This window comes from Salmo salar, chromosome 09 (genome assembly GCF_965601325.2).
Source record: "Salmo salar chromosome 09, fSalSal1, whole genome shotgun sequence".
Lineage (NCBI taxonomy): Eukaryota > Metazoa > Chordata > Actinopteri > Salmoniformes > Salmonidae > Salmo > Salmo salar.
In genome coordinates, this window is record NC_138299.1 from 117,166,026 (window position 1) to 117,186,082 (window position 20,057).

At 43.1% G+C, this 20,057-nt stretch overlaps 1 protein-coding gene across 1 annotated transcript in view; it reads left to right on the forward strand.

Annotated features, from left to right (window-relative positions):
* rsrc1 (arginine/serine-rich coiled-coil 1) overlaps nt 1–20,057 on the forward strand; it is a 195,952-nt gene that overhangs the window by 95,420 nt on the left and 80,475 nt on the right. The window contains 1 exon segment of the mRNA NM_001140733.1: nt 19,432–19,483. Within this exon segment, the coding sequence (NP_001134205.1) occupies nt 19,432–19,483 (52 nt within the window).

Consider the following 20,057-nt stretch of genomic DNA (forward strand, 5'->3'; position numbering starts at 1 on the left):
CCGCATGTGTTGGAGGTGGGACAAAAGAGGTATCTGAGGCATGTTGAGTGGGACTAGGGGCTCCGCAGTAAAATAAAACAATGATAACTACCCTAAACAACCGTATACAAGGCATATTGACAGAGAGAGACATAAAGCGAGGCATAAAGCAATCAAAGGTGTTGATTGGGAGAGCTAGTTAAGACAACGGGTAAGACAACAACAGCTAATCAGCTAAGACAACAACAACAGGTAAAATGGCGATGAATGGGCAGAGAGGGTCAGTTAACTACACACAGGGCCTGAGTTCGAGGCTGGGGCCGACAGATAAACAAAATGGAGTACCGTGATTAATGAACAGTCCAGCAGGCATCAGCTATGTAGCCAAGTGATCATAGGGTCCAGTGAACAGCAATAGATGAAACAGGGAAGCTGTTAGGTAGTCGTTACTATGCTAGCAAGCGGGAGACACGGCGTTCATGAAGCTAGCAGGCCGGGGCTAGCAGAAGCATCTTCACTGACGTCCGGCAAAGGCCGGTTGAGGGCACATCGGACAGATTTATGTCGACAGACCAGTCGTGATGGATCGACGGGGCTCCGTGTCGACAAATGGTCCAGGCCAATTGGCTAAAGAGGTAGCTGGAATCATTTTGTTTGCTAGCCAGGAGATGCGCCTGGCTCGAGGCTAACTGGTGCTAGCTTCGGGACAAGGGTGTTAGCCACTATAGCCACTCGGTAGCAGCTAGCTAGCTGCGATGATCCGATGCAAAGGTCCAGAGCTTACTTCAGGAATCCGGTAATGTAGTGGCTTCTAGTCGTGTTAGTGAAGAGTCCGGGAGGCATCAGTTGTGCAGCCGAGTGATCATATGCTCCACTGAGCAAGCCAGGAGATGGGCCTGGCTCAAGGCTAGCTTCGGGGCTGGGCCACTCGGTAGCAGCTAGCTAGCTGCGATGATCTGGAGTAAATGGCCCAGAGCTTACGGCAGGAATCCGTATTCAGACCCTTTTCTCAGTACAGTATCAATCCGTGTTCAGTATTCAGACCCTTTACTCAGTACAGTGTTGAAGCACCTTTGGCAGCGATTACAGCATCTCGTCTACTTTGTATGACTATGCAAGCTTGGCACACCTGTATTTGTGGAGTTTCTCCCTTTCTTCCTCTCAAGCTCTGTCAGGTTTGATAGGGAGTGTCGCTGCACAGCTATTTTCAGGTCTCTCCAGAGATTTTCGATCCAGTTCAAGTCAGGGCTCTGCCTGGGCCACTTAAGGACATTGAGACTTGTCCCGAAGCCACTCCTGTCTTGGCTGTGTGCTTCGGGTAGTTGTCCTGTTGGAAGATGAGTCTTTGCCCCAGTCTGAGGTCCTGAGCACTCTGGAGCAGGTTTTCATCAAGGATATCTCTGTATTTTGCTCCGTTCATCTTTGCCTCGATCCTGACTCGTCTCCGAGTCACTGCCGCTGAAAAACATCCCCACCGCATGATGCTGCCACCACCGTGCTTCACCGTAGGGATGGTGGCACGTTTCCTCCAGACGTGACGCTTGGTATTCAGGCCAAAGAATTTAATCTTGGTTTCATCAAACCAGAGAATCTTGTTTCTCATGGTCTAAGAGTCTTTAGGTACCTTTTGGCAAACTCCAAGCGGGCTGTCATGTGCCTTTTATTGAGGAGTGACTTCCATCTGGCCACTCTACCATAAAGTCCTGATTGGTGGAGTGCTGCAAAGATGGTTGTCCTTCTGGAAGGTTCTCCCATCTCCTCAGAGGAACTCTAGAGCTCTGTCAGAGTGACCATCGGGTTCTTGGTCACCTCCCTGACCAAGGCCCTTCACCCCCGATTGCTCAGTTTGGCCGGGCGGCCAGCTCTAAGAAGAATCTTGCTGGTTCCAAACTAATTCCATTTAAGAATGATGAAGGCCATTGTGTTCTTGGGGACCTTCAATGCTGCAGACATTTTTTGGTACCCTTCCACAGATCTATGCCTCGTCACAATCCTGTCTCGGCGCTCTGCAGACAATTCCTTCAACCTCATGGCTTGGTTTTTGCTCTGACATGCACTGTCAAATGGTGGGAAGTTATAAAGACAGGTGTGTGCTTTTTCAAGTCATGTCCAATCAATTTAAATTACCACAGCTGGACTCCAATCAAGTTGTAGAAACATCTCAAGGATGATCAATGGAAACAGGATGCACCTGAGCGCAATTTCAAGTCTCATAGCAAAGGGTTTGCATACTTACGTCAATAAGGTATTTCAGTTTTTTTCTTTTTAATACATTTGCAAAAATGTCTAAAAACCTGTTTTCGCTTGGTCATTATGGGGTATTGTTTGTAGATTGCTAAGGATAATTATTATATATTTTTTTCCCATCCTTTTTAGATTAAGGCGGTGTAACGTACAGTAACAAAAATGTGGGAAAAGTCAAAGAGTCTGAATACTTTCCGAAGGCACTGTACATATTTGACACTTTGATGTATATGATTACATTGAGTATGTTTATTTATACAGTCATTATTATTCAACATGTCCTCACCTAGGATTTATGCTCACAACTCTTGCTTCACGGCATTCCAATCTTCCTGCTTCGCCTCCATGTCTGTGTCAATGACTGATTTCACCTGTATTCCTTCACTTTGTAATTCAAAGTAAATCTCAGTTCTGTTGAAAATACACTCAAGAAAAACTATTATATTTGTCATAGTGATTAAGGAGTAACATTAAAACTAAATAATATTCCCGCTAACATTAAACAACTATAAAAAAAATACACCCAAATTGCTGAAATAAGTAAATGAAGTCAATGATGAGAGAATAGTCAGATTGACTGATAACTAAAATAGCAGTGCAGATGGCACTCTTTTGCTAAATGCAGCAATCTATTATAGGTGAAGAATGTGTAGGGAACCTCTGAAAATGATAGACTTTGTGGCGCAGCAGAAAAAAATCTATGTACCCGAAATCCAGAGTTTGCGAGTTCAAATCCCAGGTGGGATCTTATTGAAAATTCAGTACTAAGTGATCATGTGAAATGTAATCATATTGTCATTGATTTAAAGATTTTTACACTAATTTTGCTGAACAGTGTATTGTATCACTTACCTTAAATCCCCAATACCATTTCATTACTTCACTTAAAATGGTTTGGGACACCTGGGACCAACACACGACGTCCAGATGACTGATAAAATTAATGTCCAGAGAATGTGTTAAAAATGTCCTCGACATGGTCCTCATTGACGTACTGGTAGCTTACAGCGAACTAGACAAAGGTCCCCCAGAGAACGTTCCCTTGGAACCATCACGCAAATTCCTAAGGACTAGTAATTCCTAAGGACTAGTAATTCCTAAGGACTAGTAATTCCTAAGGACTAGTAATTCCTAAGGACTAGTAATTCCTAAGGACTAGTAATTCCTAAGGACTAGTAATTCCTAAGGACTAGTAATTCCTAAGGACTAGTAATTCCTAAGGACTAGTAATTCCTAAGGACTAGTAATTCCTAAGGACTAGTAATTCCTAAGGACTAGTAATTCCTAAGGACTAGTAATTCCTAAGGACTAGTAATTCCTAAGGACTAGTAATTCCTAAGGACTAGTAATTCCTTAGAATATTCTAAAAAGGGCCTGACATGTCCTGGGAATTTACAGGGAACGACAAAAAAAAACAACATGTTTTAATGTTCCTTGAACGTTCTCAGAACGTCAGTGGGATAACATCTCGCCGAAACCCTTAATGGTACCTAATGGGAATGTTGCCTAATGCCTCAGGATGTCCCCTGTTCGCTGGGTAGTGATCTTTTGTTTTTGCTTTGTAACACATTTTGTTCTGTTGTGAAATTACTCGAGAAACATTTTATTTTTGTTGCAGTTTCTTAGTCCACTTTCCTATGTATGTCACATCTGTCGGAAGGATTAGAACAAAGCGCAGCGTGTTGAGTGCTCATCTTCTTTCATTAACGTATAAAGTGAACACTTAAACAAAAATAACAAAACGACAATCGACAGTTCCGTAAGGTACACGGACTATACGAAAAAACAACCACCCACAGGAAAAAACAGGCTGCCTAAGTATGGCTTCCAATCAGAGACAACGAAAGACACCTGCCTCTGATTAGAAACCATACTCGGCCACACATAGAAAATGAACATAGAAAATGAAAACAACATCCCCTGCCACGCCCTCCTGACCATACTACAATGACAAATGACCCATTTTACTGGTCAGGACGTGACAATGTAATTTCTAGAGTAATTACAGTGTTGCGACACAGGTGTTAGAGCAACTTAATGTCAAGTGTTACTGAGTATTTCATGATATTTATATCTCCCTGTTGGGTAAAAAAATAATAGCAAGGGATGCACTAGCGGTTCTGGGGGGGCGGGGCCAGGGGGGGCCCCTGTGACAACAATTTTGGACCCCCTTGTGGCCCCCCTAAATGTGGAGTATGAAATACGTTTTAGATAACTAATTTTTGCTATTGTTCTTTTTTTACATCCGTTATTAGACAGTGGCAACGCGGAACACTAATTTAGCCCACACATTTTCTAGAGGTACGGCTTTAGGCGGAACACAACTGTATCGTACCACATGCAAAACGATATGACAACAATAACGTCTAATGTAACTGGCCCCTCTAACAGTACAACTGGCCCCAGCTTGGCCCCCCCAGTTGAAATGGTCTAGAACCGCCATTGAAGGGATGAGGGGAGAGAAGAATGAGAAGGATAGAGGAGTAGGGAATGGGATAGTGGCCTGACAGACCCAGGCCTTTTATCATTTCGATTTGCTCACCTCCTGCGTCCTCTCACCTCCTGCGTACTCTCTCGCCTTTTGAAAAAGGTCAAAGTTAATCGAGGAGAGTTGGCAAGGAGAGTGAATGTGGATGGAAATGCGCTTGCTTGAAATGAGATGGTCTTTCTCCACTCGCGCATCATTAGGCAAATTACGTTTACAGGGGTGGATCCCAAAATAAATGTGTAAAGTGCTCAAAACAAAAAACGGACATTTTTATAGATAAAACTAGCATATTGTTTTTAAACGTGTGCATGGTTTTCTCCTCCGACAATACGACCGCCAATACAGAGGAAGTGTGGCAGATATCAAAACTCTTCTGCGGTAAGATACACTTTTGCTTCCTCGCCAAAGGGAGGCTGTCAAGGAGGGGAGATCCCCCTAACCACACTGTGATATAGCCAATGGGCAGTCTTTCTCACCGCCCTCTCTCTCCCATTCCCTCTCTTTTGAGAGAGAGAGAGAGAGAGAGACTCAGCAGATAAAAGAGGGGGAGAGAAACGGCGCGATCATCTGCAAACAGATTTCCATGCTTATTACACTAATGATGGCATCATATTTGATGTGGCGGTGGAGGAGGGGGTCCTCTCATCTCCACCGTGCCGCTAAATGATGGAGTAATTTGACTGACCTCTGATCGGGGCCTGCCCACACGTAATTGCATGTCATTCTGACAGTGGGGAGATGGCTGCCATGAAACCAAAGTATTCACCCACCCCACCTCCCTCCCTTCTCCCCCCTTTTCTATTTGTCTGTCATCCTCTCCCTCGCCCTTTCTCTCTTTCTCCACTCGCTCTCTCTCCTCTCGTCCAACGTACTCTCCCTCTCGCTCCGGCGTGTCGCTAGCTCGAGTAAAACTCAGTGGGAGAAAAAAGCTAACAAAAGAAATATTGCATTAATTTCCAAATGATGATATTACATTTAGCGTGGAGGCATCATATATCAAAACGTGAGAACTACTCTCTTACTGTACGCGCTTCATCTTAATGGTATCGGTGGATGTCAAGGGCATGGCGGAAATTAAATCGGAAAGTGCAGATAGACCAAAGAAGATATTATCTCTTGATGATTGCAGTTTTGATAGGTATTCCAGTGAATTTCATTTTCTCTGGATGGGGAGAAGATGAGTTAGCCCGCACATTTGCTCATTTTTCTTGTACATGATTTATGTAAGTTGAGTATAAAACTTTTCCCCACCTCCTTTATCGACGGGGATACACACACAGGCGTGCGCGCACACACTCACAAACACACACAGGGTGGTACATTTATGTTGTTGTGTTCCATCTTGGCCCAAGCTGTGTGTGTGTGTTTGCCTGTGTGCGCGCACACAAGATGAGGCCAGCGCGGCAGGCGGGCTGCAGGGGGGCAGGCGGGCTGCAGGGGGGCAGGCGGGCTGCAGGGGGGCAGGCATCAGTGGGAATGATTTCAGGGAGATGGAGGGTGTCATTACTCAGGCTTGTTTACATTCTAAATACGTAATGAAATCTTGTTCCTAATAATGAAAGGAATAAAAGTTTGGGAAATTGTAAAAGTGGTGAAGTTTGAGAAATGAGCCGGGGTCTGTGAAATAACATTTGGGGGCAGGAAACGACATTATTATGCAGTGTTCATGCCTGCTGGAGACATGAAGATGAACAGCTCCCGGCCCGTAAAATGTTGTTAGCGCCAGCCTGAAGTATGGCACATGGTAAAAGAGACTCGGGTTCCATATTGCGATTATATATAAAAGTATATCCATATACAACATTATTTTTTATATAAGATGAGAGCCTCGGCAGGGGTGCGGAGGCTCGACTGCTGATAACGCAGGGATTTTCCCCCCATATCTATAAAATATATAAATAAACATATTGCTGTGGAACCCCATCTCTGCCCTGATCTTATAGACCTCAATATTAAAAACAGGAATATTACATTTTCAAGGGGTGCTGTTGTCGTTTTTGCCGGTTCTTTCGGGCACAGGGTGGCTGGCTGGGTTTGAGGGCAACAAATGAAAAATTGAAAATAAATGACGACTTTAAAAATCAAATGAGATGAATAAATAATAAAATAAATAAATAAAAAGCTTTCAAGGGGTCATTTTGGTTAGTGGGGATTTGGCATCGGTTCTGAAGGTCTTTACAAATGCAGCCATATACCGTTTGGCCTTTGTCTTATATAGACTGGGCCATTTTATTATCATTTAGATGGTTCCTATGATACCATCTGGCTTGCTTCCCAAATGGTACCCTGTTCCCTATATGGGCCCTGGTCAAAAGTAGTGCACTAGGGAATACACTGCTATTTGGGACGCAACATGGGTGTCCTGCATTTATCTCCAGTTTTGTTTCTCTCAATTGTCTCCATTCTTGTCTGTTGTGCAGCAGCCTATTTGTCACTCAATCACAGCTATTAATTGTATTCATGATGAGTGTATCAAATGTAATCCACTTTTTTAGTTTTTAAGTATTTAAATATTGTGAGTATGTTTTATATTTTATGTTCATCTTTTTGCATGCGATTGGGTGTCTTTGTTAGCCTACAGTTAGTATGTAACAGTTGATTATGTGAATGTGTGGTTTATGTGTCAAACATACTCACAATATTTAAATACATAAACTAGGTCCCCCAAAAAAATGATTCAATTTGAAACAGGTCATGAATACAACTAATAGCTCTGATTGACTCACATATAGGCTGCTGCACAACAGACAACAATGATTGAGCCAATTGAGAGAAACAAAACAGGAGACAAATGCAATTTGTATATTATGGGCATGTGTGTACATGTTTGTGTGTACAGTACCAGTCAAAGGTTTGGACACACCTACTCATTCAAGGATTTTTCTTTATTTGTACTATTTTCTACATTGTAGAATAATAGTGAAGACATCAAAACTATGAAATAACACATATGGAATCATGTAGTAACCAACAAAGTGTTAAACAAATCAAAATATATTTCATATTTGAGATTCTTTAAAGTAGCCTCCCTTTGCCTTGATGACAGCTTTGCAAACTCTTGGTATTCTCTCAACCATCTTCATGAGGAAGGCTTTTCCAACAGTCTTGAAGGAGTTCCCACATATGCTGAGCACTTGTTGGCTGCTTTTCCTTCACTCTGCGGTCCAACTCATCCCAAACCATCTCAATTGGGTTGAGGTCGGGTGATTGTGGAGGCCAGGTCATCTAATACAGCGCTCAATCACTCTCCTTGGTAAAATAGCCTGGAGGTGGGTTTTGGGTCATTGTCCTGTTGAAAAACAAATGATGGTGTGCTAAGCGCAAACCAGATAGGATGGTGTATCGCTGCAGCATGCTGTGGTAGCCAGGCTGGTTAAGTGTGCCTTAAATTCTAAATTCTAAATAAATCAAAGCACCATCACACCTCCTCCTCCATGCTTCACGGTGGTAACCACACATGCAGAGATCATCCATTCACCTACTCTACGTCTCACGAAGACACAGCGGTTGGAACCAAAGGACAAATTTGGACTCATCATTCCAAAGGACAGATTTCCACCGGTCTTATGCCCATTGCTCATGTTTCTTGGTCCTAGCAAGTCTCTTCGTCTTATTGGTGTCTTTCAGTCGCGCTCCTTGTTTCAGCAATTCGACCATGAAGGCATGATTCACGCAGTCTCCTCTGAACAGTTGATGTTGATGTGTCTGTTACATGAACTCTGTGAAGCATTTATTTGGGCTGAAATTTCTGAGGCTGGTAACTCTAATGAACTTATCCTCTGCAGCAGAGGTAACTCTGTCTTATTTTCCTGTGTCGGTCCTAATGATAGCCAGTTTCATCATAGCTCTTGACGGTTTTTGCGACTGCACTTGACACTTCAAAAGTTTCCAGATTGTCTGACCTTCATGTCTTGAAGTAATGATGGACTGTCGTTTCTTTTTGCTTATTTGAGCTGTTCTTGCCATAATATGCACTCGGTCTTTTACCAAATGGGGCTATCTTTTGTATACCACCTCTACCTTGTCACAACACAACTGATTGGCTCAAATGCATTAAGAAGGAAAGAAATTCCACAAATTAACTTTAACAAGGCACACCTGTTAATTGAAATGCATTCCATGTGACTACCTCATGAAGCTGGTTGAGAGAATGCCAAGAATGTGCAAAGCTGTCATTAAAGCAAAGGGTGGCTACTTTGAAGAATCTCAAATATAAAATATATTTTTTATTTGTTTAACACTTTTTTGCTTACTACATGATTCCATATGTGTTATTTGATAGTTTTTTCTACAATGTAGAAAATAGTCAAAATAAAGAAAAATCCTTGAATGATTAGGTGTTTCCAATCTTTTGACTGGTACTGTATGTGCATGTAGGTGCGTGTGTTCTGGTCACAGTCCGGTATTGGATTATGAAGTGTTAGTGTGGTTGAAATAAAGGAGTCATCTCTCTTCTCTCTTCTTTGCTTCTCTTCCCTTCCCTCTCTCCTTTCTTCTCGGGTCTGTCGAAGGGAAGGTGGGGGGGTTATAGGTTGTGACTTCTGCTGACTCCAGTACTCAACTAATCAAGATGAGCCTCTCCCTTTCACCCTCTCTCACTCCTCCAGTCTTTCCTCTGCCAAGTGGAGCGGCTGGAATTGAATATAGTCTAATAAAAATCTTAGGACTGACAGAGGGAGATAGAGGTGGTGGTGTGGCGGACTGGCGTGGAGGTGTCCATCCGTTAAAAGGAAGGGAGTGCAAGAGAGAGAGGGGGGAGTGAGAAAGGGATAGAGGAGTGAGAGAGGGAGAGGATAACCTTGATGGCTGAGTGAATAGGGAAGAAGGACCAGACAGTTTGTCGTAACCCAGCTGTTTGAGCTTGCCTGGCTGGTGCAATGGAATAGTCCCAAAAGTCATTCAAAAACAGACTGGCCAAAGGTAGAGAAAAATGGTCATGATGTATACACTAAGTGTACAAAACATTATGAACACATGCTCCTTCCATGACAGACTGACCCCTTATTGATGCCACTTGTTAAATCCACTTTAAGTGTAGATGAAGGGGAGTTTATGTTTTTATTTAACCTTTATTTAACGATGCAAGTCAGTTAAGAACAACTTCTTATTTACAATGACGACCTACCCCGGTCAAACCCGGATGGGCCAATTGTGCGCCGTCCAATGGGACTTCGAATCACCGCCGGATGTGATGCAGCCTAGATTCAAACCAGGGACTGCAGTGACGCCTCTTGCACTGAGATGCAGTGCTTTAGACTGCTGCGCCACTCAAGAAAGATTTTGTAAGCCTTGAGGCAATTGAGACAAGGATTGTGTGTGTGTACCATTGTGGGTGAATGGGGAAGACAAAAGATTGAAGTGCCTTTGAACAGGGTATGGTAGTTGGTGCCAGGCACACCGGTTTGAGTGTGTCAAGAACTGCAACGCTGTGGGTTTTTTCACACTCAACAGTTTCTTGTGTGTATCAAGAATGGTCCACCACCCAAAGGAAGTCCAGCCAACTTGACACAACTGTGGGAAGCATTGGAGTCAACATGGGCCAGCATCCCTGTGGAACGCTTTCGACACCTTGTAGAGTCCATGCCCCGACGAATTGAGGCTGTTCTGAGGACGAAAGGGAGGGGTGCATGTCAATATTAGGAAGGTGTTCCTAATGTTTTGTACACTCTGTATATGTGCTAGTTTGTCTCTCTGTGTGCGCACGTGCGTGTTCGTTCGTGTGTGTTCCGTGATCTCCTTAGTGGTCTGGGTCCTTATTCCCTAATGTAAAAACAGTTGTATCATCCTCTCAGACTCCTCTCTCTCTCTCTCTCTCTCCCCATACCGCCGTAAATTGACACTTGTTGTGCTTCTGGTGGACAGCGGGGTCGATAGATAATACCAGTGAGCAGGAAAACATTGTCTGCAGACAGCGTCTGTGGCCTAACCCTCCCTGACCTACCCTGACCCCTCTTACTGGTTTAAAAGCTCTCATAAAGGGCCAATCTGTGATTGTTACATCCATTTTTTGACTTTTAAATTAATTATATATACCCATTGCTTCCATATAACTTATAAATGCCTCATGAGCTTAGGTCAGTGTTGTTGTTGTTTGAACTGCGGATTGCCCCTTTAAGAATATTAAGTTGTGTTCGTTGTGTCTGGCTCAACTCTCTTCGGCCCTAATAGCTTCAGAGACAGTGGACAGGAATAGTCTACTCGTTTCCCGCCTTTGTTTTGACTCTTAATGCCATCGTTGTTGTTTAGTATGTCATGTTAAACAAGCGGAGGCCTGAGAGCTGATGGATTTCTTTCTACATATACGATTTAAGTGTACTTTTATGTGTTGATGATACACTGAGGCCATGGACAGTATATATACAGGTAACTGCATGAGGATATAGGAGTCTCCTGAATGTTCATTTGGGTTGAGATCTGGTGGCTGATGGTTTACATCGTTTTCATGCTCATCAAACCGTTCACTGATCACTCATGCACCACTCATGCACCACTCATGCACCACTCATGCACCACTCATGCACCGGGTACATAGCCATGGTAGCTAAAATAATGGCCTGCCCCCTTAATTAACTCTGGAAGCACCTGCTTTCAATATACTTTGTATCCCTAATTTACTCACGTGTTTCCATTATTTTGCCAGTTACCTGTACATACAGTAAAAGAAGAAGTGGAAGAATGATATTATATTCACATTAGGATTTTGTCTTTCATGTGAACTGAAGAACAAGGTGTTAGCACGAGACACGTGCCAAGACGCATGGGGCGGCAGGTAGCCTAGTGGTTAAGCGCGTTGGGCCAGTAACCGAAATGAACCGAAAGGTTGCTGGTTCAAATCCCCAAGCCAACTAGGTGAAAAATCTGTTGATTTGTCCTTGAGCAAGGCACTTAACCCCAATTGCTCTTGTAAGTCGCTCTGCATAAGAGCGTCTGCTAAATGACTAAAATTAAAATGTAAATGTCATTCTGAGTCCCAAATAGCACCCTATGGTCAAAGGTAGTGCACTACATAGGGAATAGGGTGCCAGTTGAGTTGAGTTTCAACCTGGTATTTTTTGGCCGTCTGATCGGTTTGCTAGGAGACTGAAGCTGGAATAATGGCTTAAGTCTCCCACTCAACCCACTGGTACTGGTTGTCTATGGGTGAGAAGAACAGAGAGATAAATACTGGAGGGATAGAGGGAGAGGTGGGAAGAGAGGGGAGGTAGAGAGTGGAAGAGAGAGGGATAGTGATAGAGCGAGGGGTGGTATAGAAGAAGAGAGAGGGGAGGTGGTAGGGAGGGATAAAGGACCTTTCACTGTCTTTACACGGTCAGCCAGAGGATCCGCTGAGACAATGGAGAGAAATCCCCACTGCTGTGACCAAGAAGAGGGCCTTACGCCAGACAGACCTGGAGAGAGAGAGAGGGTTAGAGCGAGAGGTGCAAACCTGATGGCACGTGAGCCTGATGATGAGTGTGTGTGTAATTGGCTTAGGCTGCTGAGCGGATCAGTGTCCTCTGTGTGTGGAGATAATAGACTAGAGAGAGGCTGGAGGACTGGAGCAGCAGAGAGAGAGGGAGAGGAGGCCCCTACCAGGTCCTGCATGGATGGACCTCCACCCCTCCCTCATTTAGGCCCCTACACCTGGACGAACACATACGCAAGTACACACAGGCACGTAGATGTGCATACATGAACACTCGGGTACACACACCCACACCATCCTCCTCCCTGCTCTCACACCCTGCACTTCACACTATAGGCTTTATTTAACCTTGAAGACATATTTTTATAGTTGAACAAATACGTTTTTCTTATTTAACACACAGTAGCTATCTAAAGTGATGGTTAGCTGTACCTCGAGCCCTGAAGTAATGAAACCCCGAACTCAATCTAAATGACACTGATACATCCAGCTGTTCACATGACACGGTTTAATCTATTCAAAGTGTTTTTATATAGGATTCTATTGATGTGTTCACATGACACGGTTTAATCTATTCAAAGTGTTTTTATATAGGATTCTATTGATGTGTTCACATGACACGGTTTAATCTATTCAAAGTGTTTTTATATAGGATTCTATTGATGTGTTCACATGACACGGTTTAATCTATTGAAAGTGTTTTTATATAGGATTCTATTGATGTGTTCACATGACACGGTTTAATCTATTCAAAGTGTTTTTATATAGGATTCTATTGATGTGTTCACATGACACGGTTTAATCTATTCAAAGTGTTTTTATATAGGATTCTATTGTGTTCACATGACACGGTTTAATCTATTGAAAGTGTTTTTATATAGGATTCTATTGATGTGTTCACATGACATGGTTTAATCTATTCAAAGTGTTTTTATATAGGATTCTATTGATGTGTTCACATGACACGGTTTAATCTATTCAAAGTGTTTTTATATAGGATTCTATTGATGTGTTCACATGACACGGTTTAATCTATTGAAAGTGTTTTTATATAGGATTCTATTGATGTGTTCACATGACACGGTTTAATCTATTGAAAGTGTTTTTATATAGGATTCTATTGATGTGTTCACATGACACGGTTTAATCTATTGAAAGTGTTTTTATATAGGATTCTATTGATGTGTTCACATGACACGGTTTAATCTATTGAAAGTGTTTTTATATAGGATTCTATTGATGTGTTCACATGACACGGTTTAATCTATTCAAAGTGTTTTTATATAGGATTCTATTGATGTGTTTAATTTGGTGATTATCTGGTGATTATCTATCTGTGGGAGGTGTTTGTGTTCCCGCCTACATGTTTGTGTGTATGTTCCTATTTTACTATACTTCTGAGTACCAGAAGTCCTCACAAGAATAGTAAACCAAGGAAAGTGAGGACATTTTGCCGGTCCTTACAAGGAAAACTGCTATGTTAGGTTTGGGGTTAAAGTTAGGGTCAGGTTTAAGGGAAAATAAGATTTTGAGTTATTGTTGAACTATTGTTTCTCCCCAAAAAGCATAGTAAAATAAAGGTGTGTGTGTGTGTGAGTGAGGCAGGTTAGATGTGTGCTCTTTAACAGAGAGGATGTGTGTACCGGTGAGAGGCGGGTCACAGCAGGACTGTTCTCCCGGGCAGCTGTCAATCAAACCAGGATCTGATCAGGCTGTCAGATGGCGTCGCCCCCCATTTGAAACGACAATAACAACAATCAGACAACCATTAAAACGACATGAAAGCCTCTTCTTTTCTCTTTCGCTCTCCCTCTCGCTCTCCCTCTCCCCCTTCTCCTGCTTTTCATCTGCGGGGAGTTGTGAGGAGGAGAAGTTAAACTTTTTCTCTTGTTGGGCGGGCAACGCGCACGCACAAAGACACATGAACACACATACACACTCGCCCCTGCGGCTCTCATGGTGTGATTTTTCACGAAGGAGGGAGAGAGAGAGAGAGACAAACTGGGCTACTCTACCTCTCTTTTTTTCTCTCTTTCTTTCTACTGTTTTTTTATTGCCGTTTGATTGGCCAGAGTCTAATTGAAGGGCCAAGCAATTTCAGATGCAGCGGGCATCGCAGGACCCAGCTGGAGGTTTGGAAGTTTGGGAGGCGTGCGTTGCCTCTGGGGAGGACAATTAAAGGTATATTTTTTTTTTTTAATTGTTAATGAATTACGCAGAATGAATTGCGATCTCTCATGTGTTCTCGCTCATTCTCTCTCTCTCTCTCGTTCGTTGGCTGTCTGTGTGAAATACGGACGCAGAAGAGCCTGTGGTCTGTGCTCTACCTAAGCCAGAGAGCATGGTGGACACACACACACACACACACACACACACACACGCACACACGGGCAAGCATCAAAATGAAAGTTGGATCAAGGATCAAAGGTGAAGGCATTGTAGTAGATTGGTTGAATGAGAGAGCAATTGAACAGGTTGTGGAGCAAACAAGCCTTTTTGTGATTGAGCTCATTGATGTCAGATAGGGATGACAGATGTATCACAAATAGAGACACAGCTGGGAGGCTCTGGCCTTGTACCTGACACTGCTTATATATCCCTGTGTTCAATTCATTTTGTTACAAGGTCATTTTGTTTTAGACAGTCCAACACAAAAAACAAAGTATATTGTATGAAGCTATTGGATTCCATTGGCTGTGTATTAGAATGTTGGCTTGATATGTTTAGTCGGTTTGTGTTGTTTAAAGGCATGTCTGGGCGTGTGCGTCATTTAGGCCTACTTTGTGTCTTGGTCAGTAAAGCTCTCTCCCTATTGCCCTTTCTTTTTCTCTCTCTCTCTCTTTTTCTCTCTCTCAATTCAATTTCAATTCAAGGGCTTTATTGGCATGGGAAACATGGTAACATTGCCAAAGCAAGTGAAGGAGATAATAAACAAAAGTGAAATAAACAATAAAAATGAACAGTAAACATTACACTCACAAAAGTTCCAAAAAGAATGAACACATTTCAAATGTCATATTATGTGCAAATAGTTAGAGTACAAAAGGGAAAATAAATAAACATACATTTGGGTTGTATTTACAATGGTGTTTGTTCTTCACTGGTTGCCCTTTTCTTGTGGCAACAGGTCACAATACTTGCTGCTGTGATGGCACACTGTGGTATTTCACCCAGTAGATATGAGAGTTTATCAAAATTGGATTTGTTTTCAAATTCTTTGTGGGTCTGTGTGATCTGAGGAAAATATGTCTCTCTGATATGGTCATACATTGGGCAGGAGGTTAGGAAGTGTAGCTCAGTTTCCACCTCATTTTGTGGGCAGTGTGCACATAGCCTGTCTTCCCTTGAGAGACTGGTCTGCCTTCGGCGGCCTTTCTCAATAGCAAGGCTATGCTCACTGAGTCTGTACATAATCAAAGCTTTCCTTAATTTTTGGTCGGTTACAGCGTTCAGGTATTCTGCCACTGTGTACTCTCTGTTTAGGGCCAAAAAGCATTCTAGTTTGCTCAGTTTTTTTTGTTGATTCTTTCCAATGTGTTAAGTAATTATATTTTTATTTTCTCATGATTTGGTTGGGTCTAATTGTGTTGCTGTCCTGGGGCTCTGTGGGGTCTGTTTGTGTTTGTGAACAGAGCCCCAGTTCCAGTTTGCTTAGAGGACTCTTCTCCAGGTTCATCTCTCTGTAGGTGATGGCTTTGTTATGGAAGGACCAGCTTGCTTAGAGGACTCTTCTCCAGGTTCATCTCTCTGTAGGTGATGGCTTTGTTATGGAAGGTTTGGGAATTGCTTCCTTTTAAGTGGTTGTAGAATTTAACGGCTCATTTCTGGATTGTGATAATTAGCGGGTATCGGCCTAATTCTGCTCTGCGTGCATTATTTGGTGTTTTACGTTGTACACAGAGGATATTTTTGTAGAATTCTGCATGCGGATTCTCAGTTTGGTGTTTATCCCATTTTGTGAATTCTGGGTTGGTGAGCGGACCCCAGACTTCACAACCATAAAGGGCGCAATGGGTTCTATAACTGATTAAAGTATTTTTAGCCAGATCCTAATAGGCATGTCAAATTGTATGTTCCTTTTGATATCATAGAAGTTCCTTCTTGCCTTGTCTCTGAGCTCGTTCACAACTTTGTGGAAGTTACCTGTGGCGCTGATGTTTAGGCCGAGGTAAGTATAATTTTTTGTGTGCTCTAGGGCAACGGTGTCTAGACGAAATTTGTATTCATGGTCCTGGGTACTGGATCTTTTTTGGAACACGATTCTTTTGTCTCACTGAGATTTACTGTCACGGCCCAGGTCTGACAGAATCTGTGCAGAAGATCTAGGTGTTTCTGTAGGCCCTCCTTGGTTGGGGACAGAAGCACTAGATCATCAGCAAACAGTAGACATTTGACTTCAGATTCTAGTAGGGTGAGGCCGGGTGCTGGAGACTGTTGTAGTGCCCTCGCCAATTCGTTGATATATATGTTGAAAAGGGTGGGGCTTAAGCTGCATCCCTGTCTCACCCCATGCCCCTGTAGAATTAATGTTTTCTTGCCAATTTTAACCGCACACTTGTTGTTTGTGTACATGGATTTATAATGTCATATGTTTTCCCCTAACACCACTTTCCAGCAATTTGTATAGCAGATCCTCATGCCAAATTGAGTCAAAATCAACAAAGCATGAGAAGACTTTGCCTTTGTTTTGGTTTGTTTGTTTGTCAATTAGGGTGTGAATATGTGGTCTGTCGTACGGTAATTTGGTAAAAAGCCAATTTGACATTTGCTCAGTACATTGTTTTCACTGAGGAAATGTACGAGTCTGCTGTGATAATGATAATGTAAAGGATTTCACCAAGGTTGCTGTTGACGTATATCCCCCGGTCCTTGGTTCCAAATATTGGGGAAGATGCCAGAGCTAAGGATGTTGTTAAATAGTTCATGTATAGCCAATTGGAATTTGTGGTCTGTATATTTTATCATTTCATTGAGGATACCATCAACACCACAGGCCTTTTTTGGTTGGAGGGTTTGTATTTTGTCCTGTAGTTCAATCAATGTAATCTCTCTCTCTCCCTTCCTCTTTCCCCCTCTGTCTCCCCCACTGTCTCTCTTTCTCGCTCTCTCTCTCCCTCTGTCAGTATCTCTGTTCTCCTGGCCATCGAGTAACTTTGATTGGAACTCGACTGGAATAACTGCCGTGCGGTGCCAAGCCACACGCTGTCTTGGCACGGGATCCATTTTCATCATTTGACATGTTTATTTAACCGTTATATTAAGCTCGGCATTTGTGACGAAACAAACAGGGGCCGGCTATTCTTCATATCATTTCTCTCTTTTCTTCCCCGTGTGTAAATACACATGGTGTTATATGGCAGAAGCCTCGGGGGGCAGTTTAAAGAAATGCAAATGGTTTTTTTTGGGGGGGGGGGGGGATTTCATAAATGACTGTAACTAAGATGATTGAAATACACCATTATTATCCAGGACAACTTAAGCTCTGTGATGTTTCTGCCGACTGGTCGTTATGCATCACGACGAAGTGTTATTGTAATCACTGTTGCACTGGATGGTGGGGGGGTACTTGTTAGTGTTGTGGCAAGGAAACAAAACACGAAGTGGACTTAACTTCTTTAGGAAAACAGCCCTAATGTTGGAAACAAACATTATGTTGTCATCCAGAGTCACATTTTATTTATTTCCCAAGCTATAGCACACAATATTTTATATACAGCAGGTTTTTAAAGGACCAAAGAGTTTGGTCTGCTTTGTGTTGAAATTTTTTGCCATGGAAGAAATATTGCAATACTGGTATCGTCACGGTCCATGTGGGTGGGTGGGCGGGCGGGTGGGTGGGTGGGCGGGCGGGTGGGCGCCCTTGTGTGTATGTTTGGGCCCTGGGTGTTCTCCTGCCACTCAGTCATCTCTCCCAGTCTGATTGATAATTACAGCTGTCTGACAGTCCCCAGTCCTACTGAGTTTGATCCGCACTGTCACCTCCACCAACGGGAACAAAACCCTGCACCCCGCCACTCTCAAAGACCCACTCGGAGACTAACCCATGTTTTTTAAAAGGTGGGGAATATCAAGTTTCTTTATATCAAGAGATGGGGTGGGGGTGGGGGGGGGGGGGGGTTGACGTGTTTGTCATCTAAGACATAGCCGAGTGACACTTTTACATTAAAGGGGGTCATTATATTTTCCCGGCTGCCACGAAAAGTGACGTTTTTACAAAGTGACAAGTTTACAGTTTGATAAATCAAATTTATGCGAGATGAGGAGAATGCATGGCGGGCTGTCAGCGGTGGGGCCCGCACCTCCCTCGCCCGCTAAATGATACTCCCAGGCACCACATTCAAATTTCATCCCATTAGCATTTAATTTCTCCTCTAATCCTACACATCCTGTGTGTGTGTGTGTGTGTGTGTGTGTGTGTGTGTGTGTGTGTGTGTGTGTGTGTTTGTGTCTGTTTGTGTCTGTTTGTGTGCGCGTGCGTGGCTTGCAGTAGAACGAGACCGCACCTTGCTTCCCAGAGAGCAATCTGAAGCGACGGGCCGGGCTTTATGACGCTTTCACCCCGATGACTATCATTCTTCCTTGACAATTAAGACTCCTCAAATCTAATAGCAGAGATATTGGAATTACACCCGGCCCTTTGAGGCATGTCAAAACGCTGCTCAGCCCGCCTCCCGATACAGCTGTCAAAGCAGTAAGCACACACACATACACACATACACACACACCTATGCATACGCAAGCACACCCATGCTCCCACATGTATACTCACATGTTCAAATTCACACCCACACACCCACTACAGGACAGAACTAGCATGACTCTTTTCTATCTCCCACTTAAATGTGCTCTGTTTTTCTTCTCTCGAAAGACTTGTTACTGGCGCTTTTCTTTCATCTTTCCTTTCATACCCCTTGAGTGCGTCGCTTTTCAGAGAGAGAAAAGTGCTTTTTATTTGGTGTTGCTGCAGATGCTCTGCCCCCAGTGTGCTGTTCTGTTGACTCTCGTCTGAAACCCACAATAAACGCTCCTCCGTCAAGTTCCAAGGGCCATAGGGGTGTAATCATTGTACTCCAAATAAGTAATAACCACATAACTGAAAAAAAGCTATTTATACATAAGGCTAGTTAAGTATTAAATGTTCACACCAGAGAATATGTTTCAGACACAGGAAGAAAAAAAACACACAAAATCTTTTTTCCCGTATTAATTGAAAAATGTATTAACAAATTATAGTAACGAATAAACACAATAAATTATAGCAGTGTTAAAGCTATCCAGTGTGATTCTAAAGTTTTTTTTCTCTTCTCTCTTGCAGACACCTGCAGAACAGGCCAGGGCTCGACTCCAGCTGGTGCTCCAGGCTGCAGGTTAGTGGCTGATCCTAGTACAGTCCTTACACAGACCCTAGTACAGTCCTTACACCCTGTCCTGTATCGAGGATAATGCGCAGATAATTACCTTTTCAAATGTACACAGCAATACTTTTATCCTTTTTGGTAATTTAGCAGACGCTATTAACCCGAGCGTCTTGAGTACATACATTCACACTTTTTCATTCTGCCCCCCCCCCCTTGTTTAGGGCCAAATAGCGTTCTAGTTTGCTCTGTTTTTTTGTAAATTCTTTCCAATGCGTCACTCACTCACTCACTTACTCACTCACTCTAGCCTCCCCAGTCTCCACTACTTCCGGCCCATGTTCTTCCTGTAGGCGAGCGCCTTTCAAACACGCATAAGTCATATTTCATCATCTGAGCTGTGTGTACATTACACTCTGTATTTTGAGGAGTCATATTGTGAACCAGATGTGACGGGCTGAAATTGCGCAGAGGGAAATCACCGCGACGTGTTTACAGTCAGGCCTGGCTCTCAGGCCCCATGTTTTTTTATTTGAGGGAGTGTGTGTGCGTGTGTGCGTGCGTGCGTGCGTGCGTGCAATTAGGT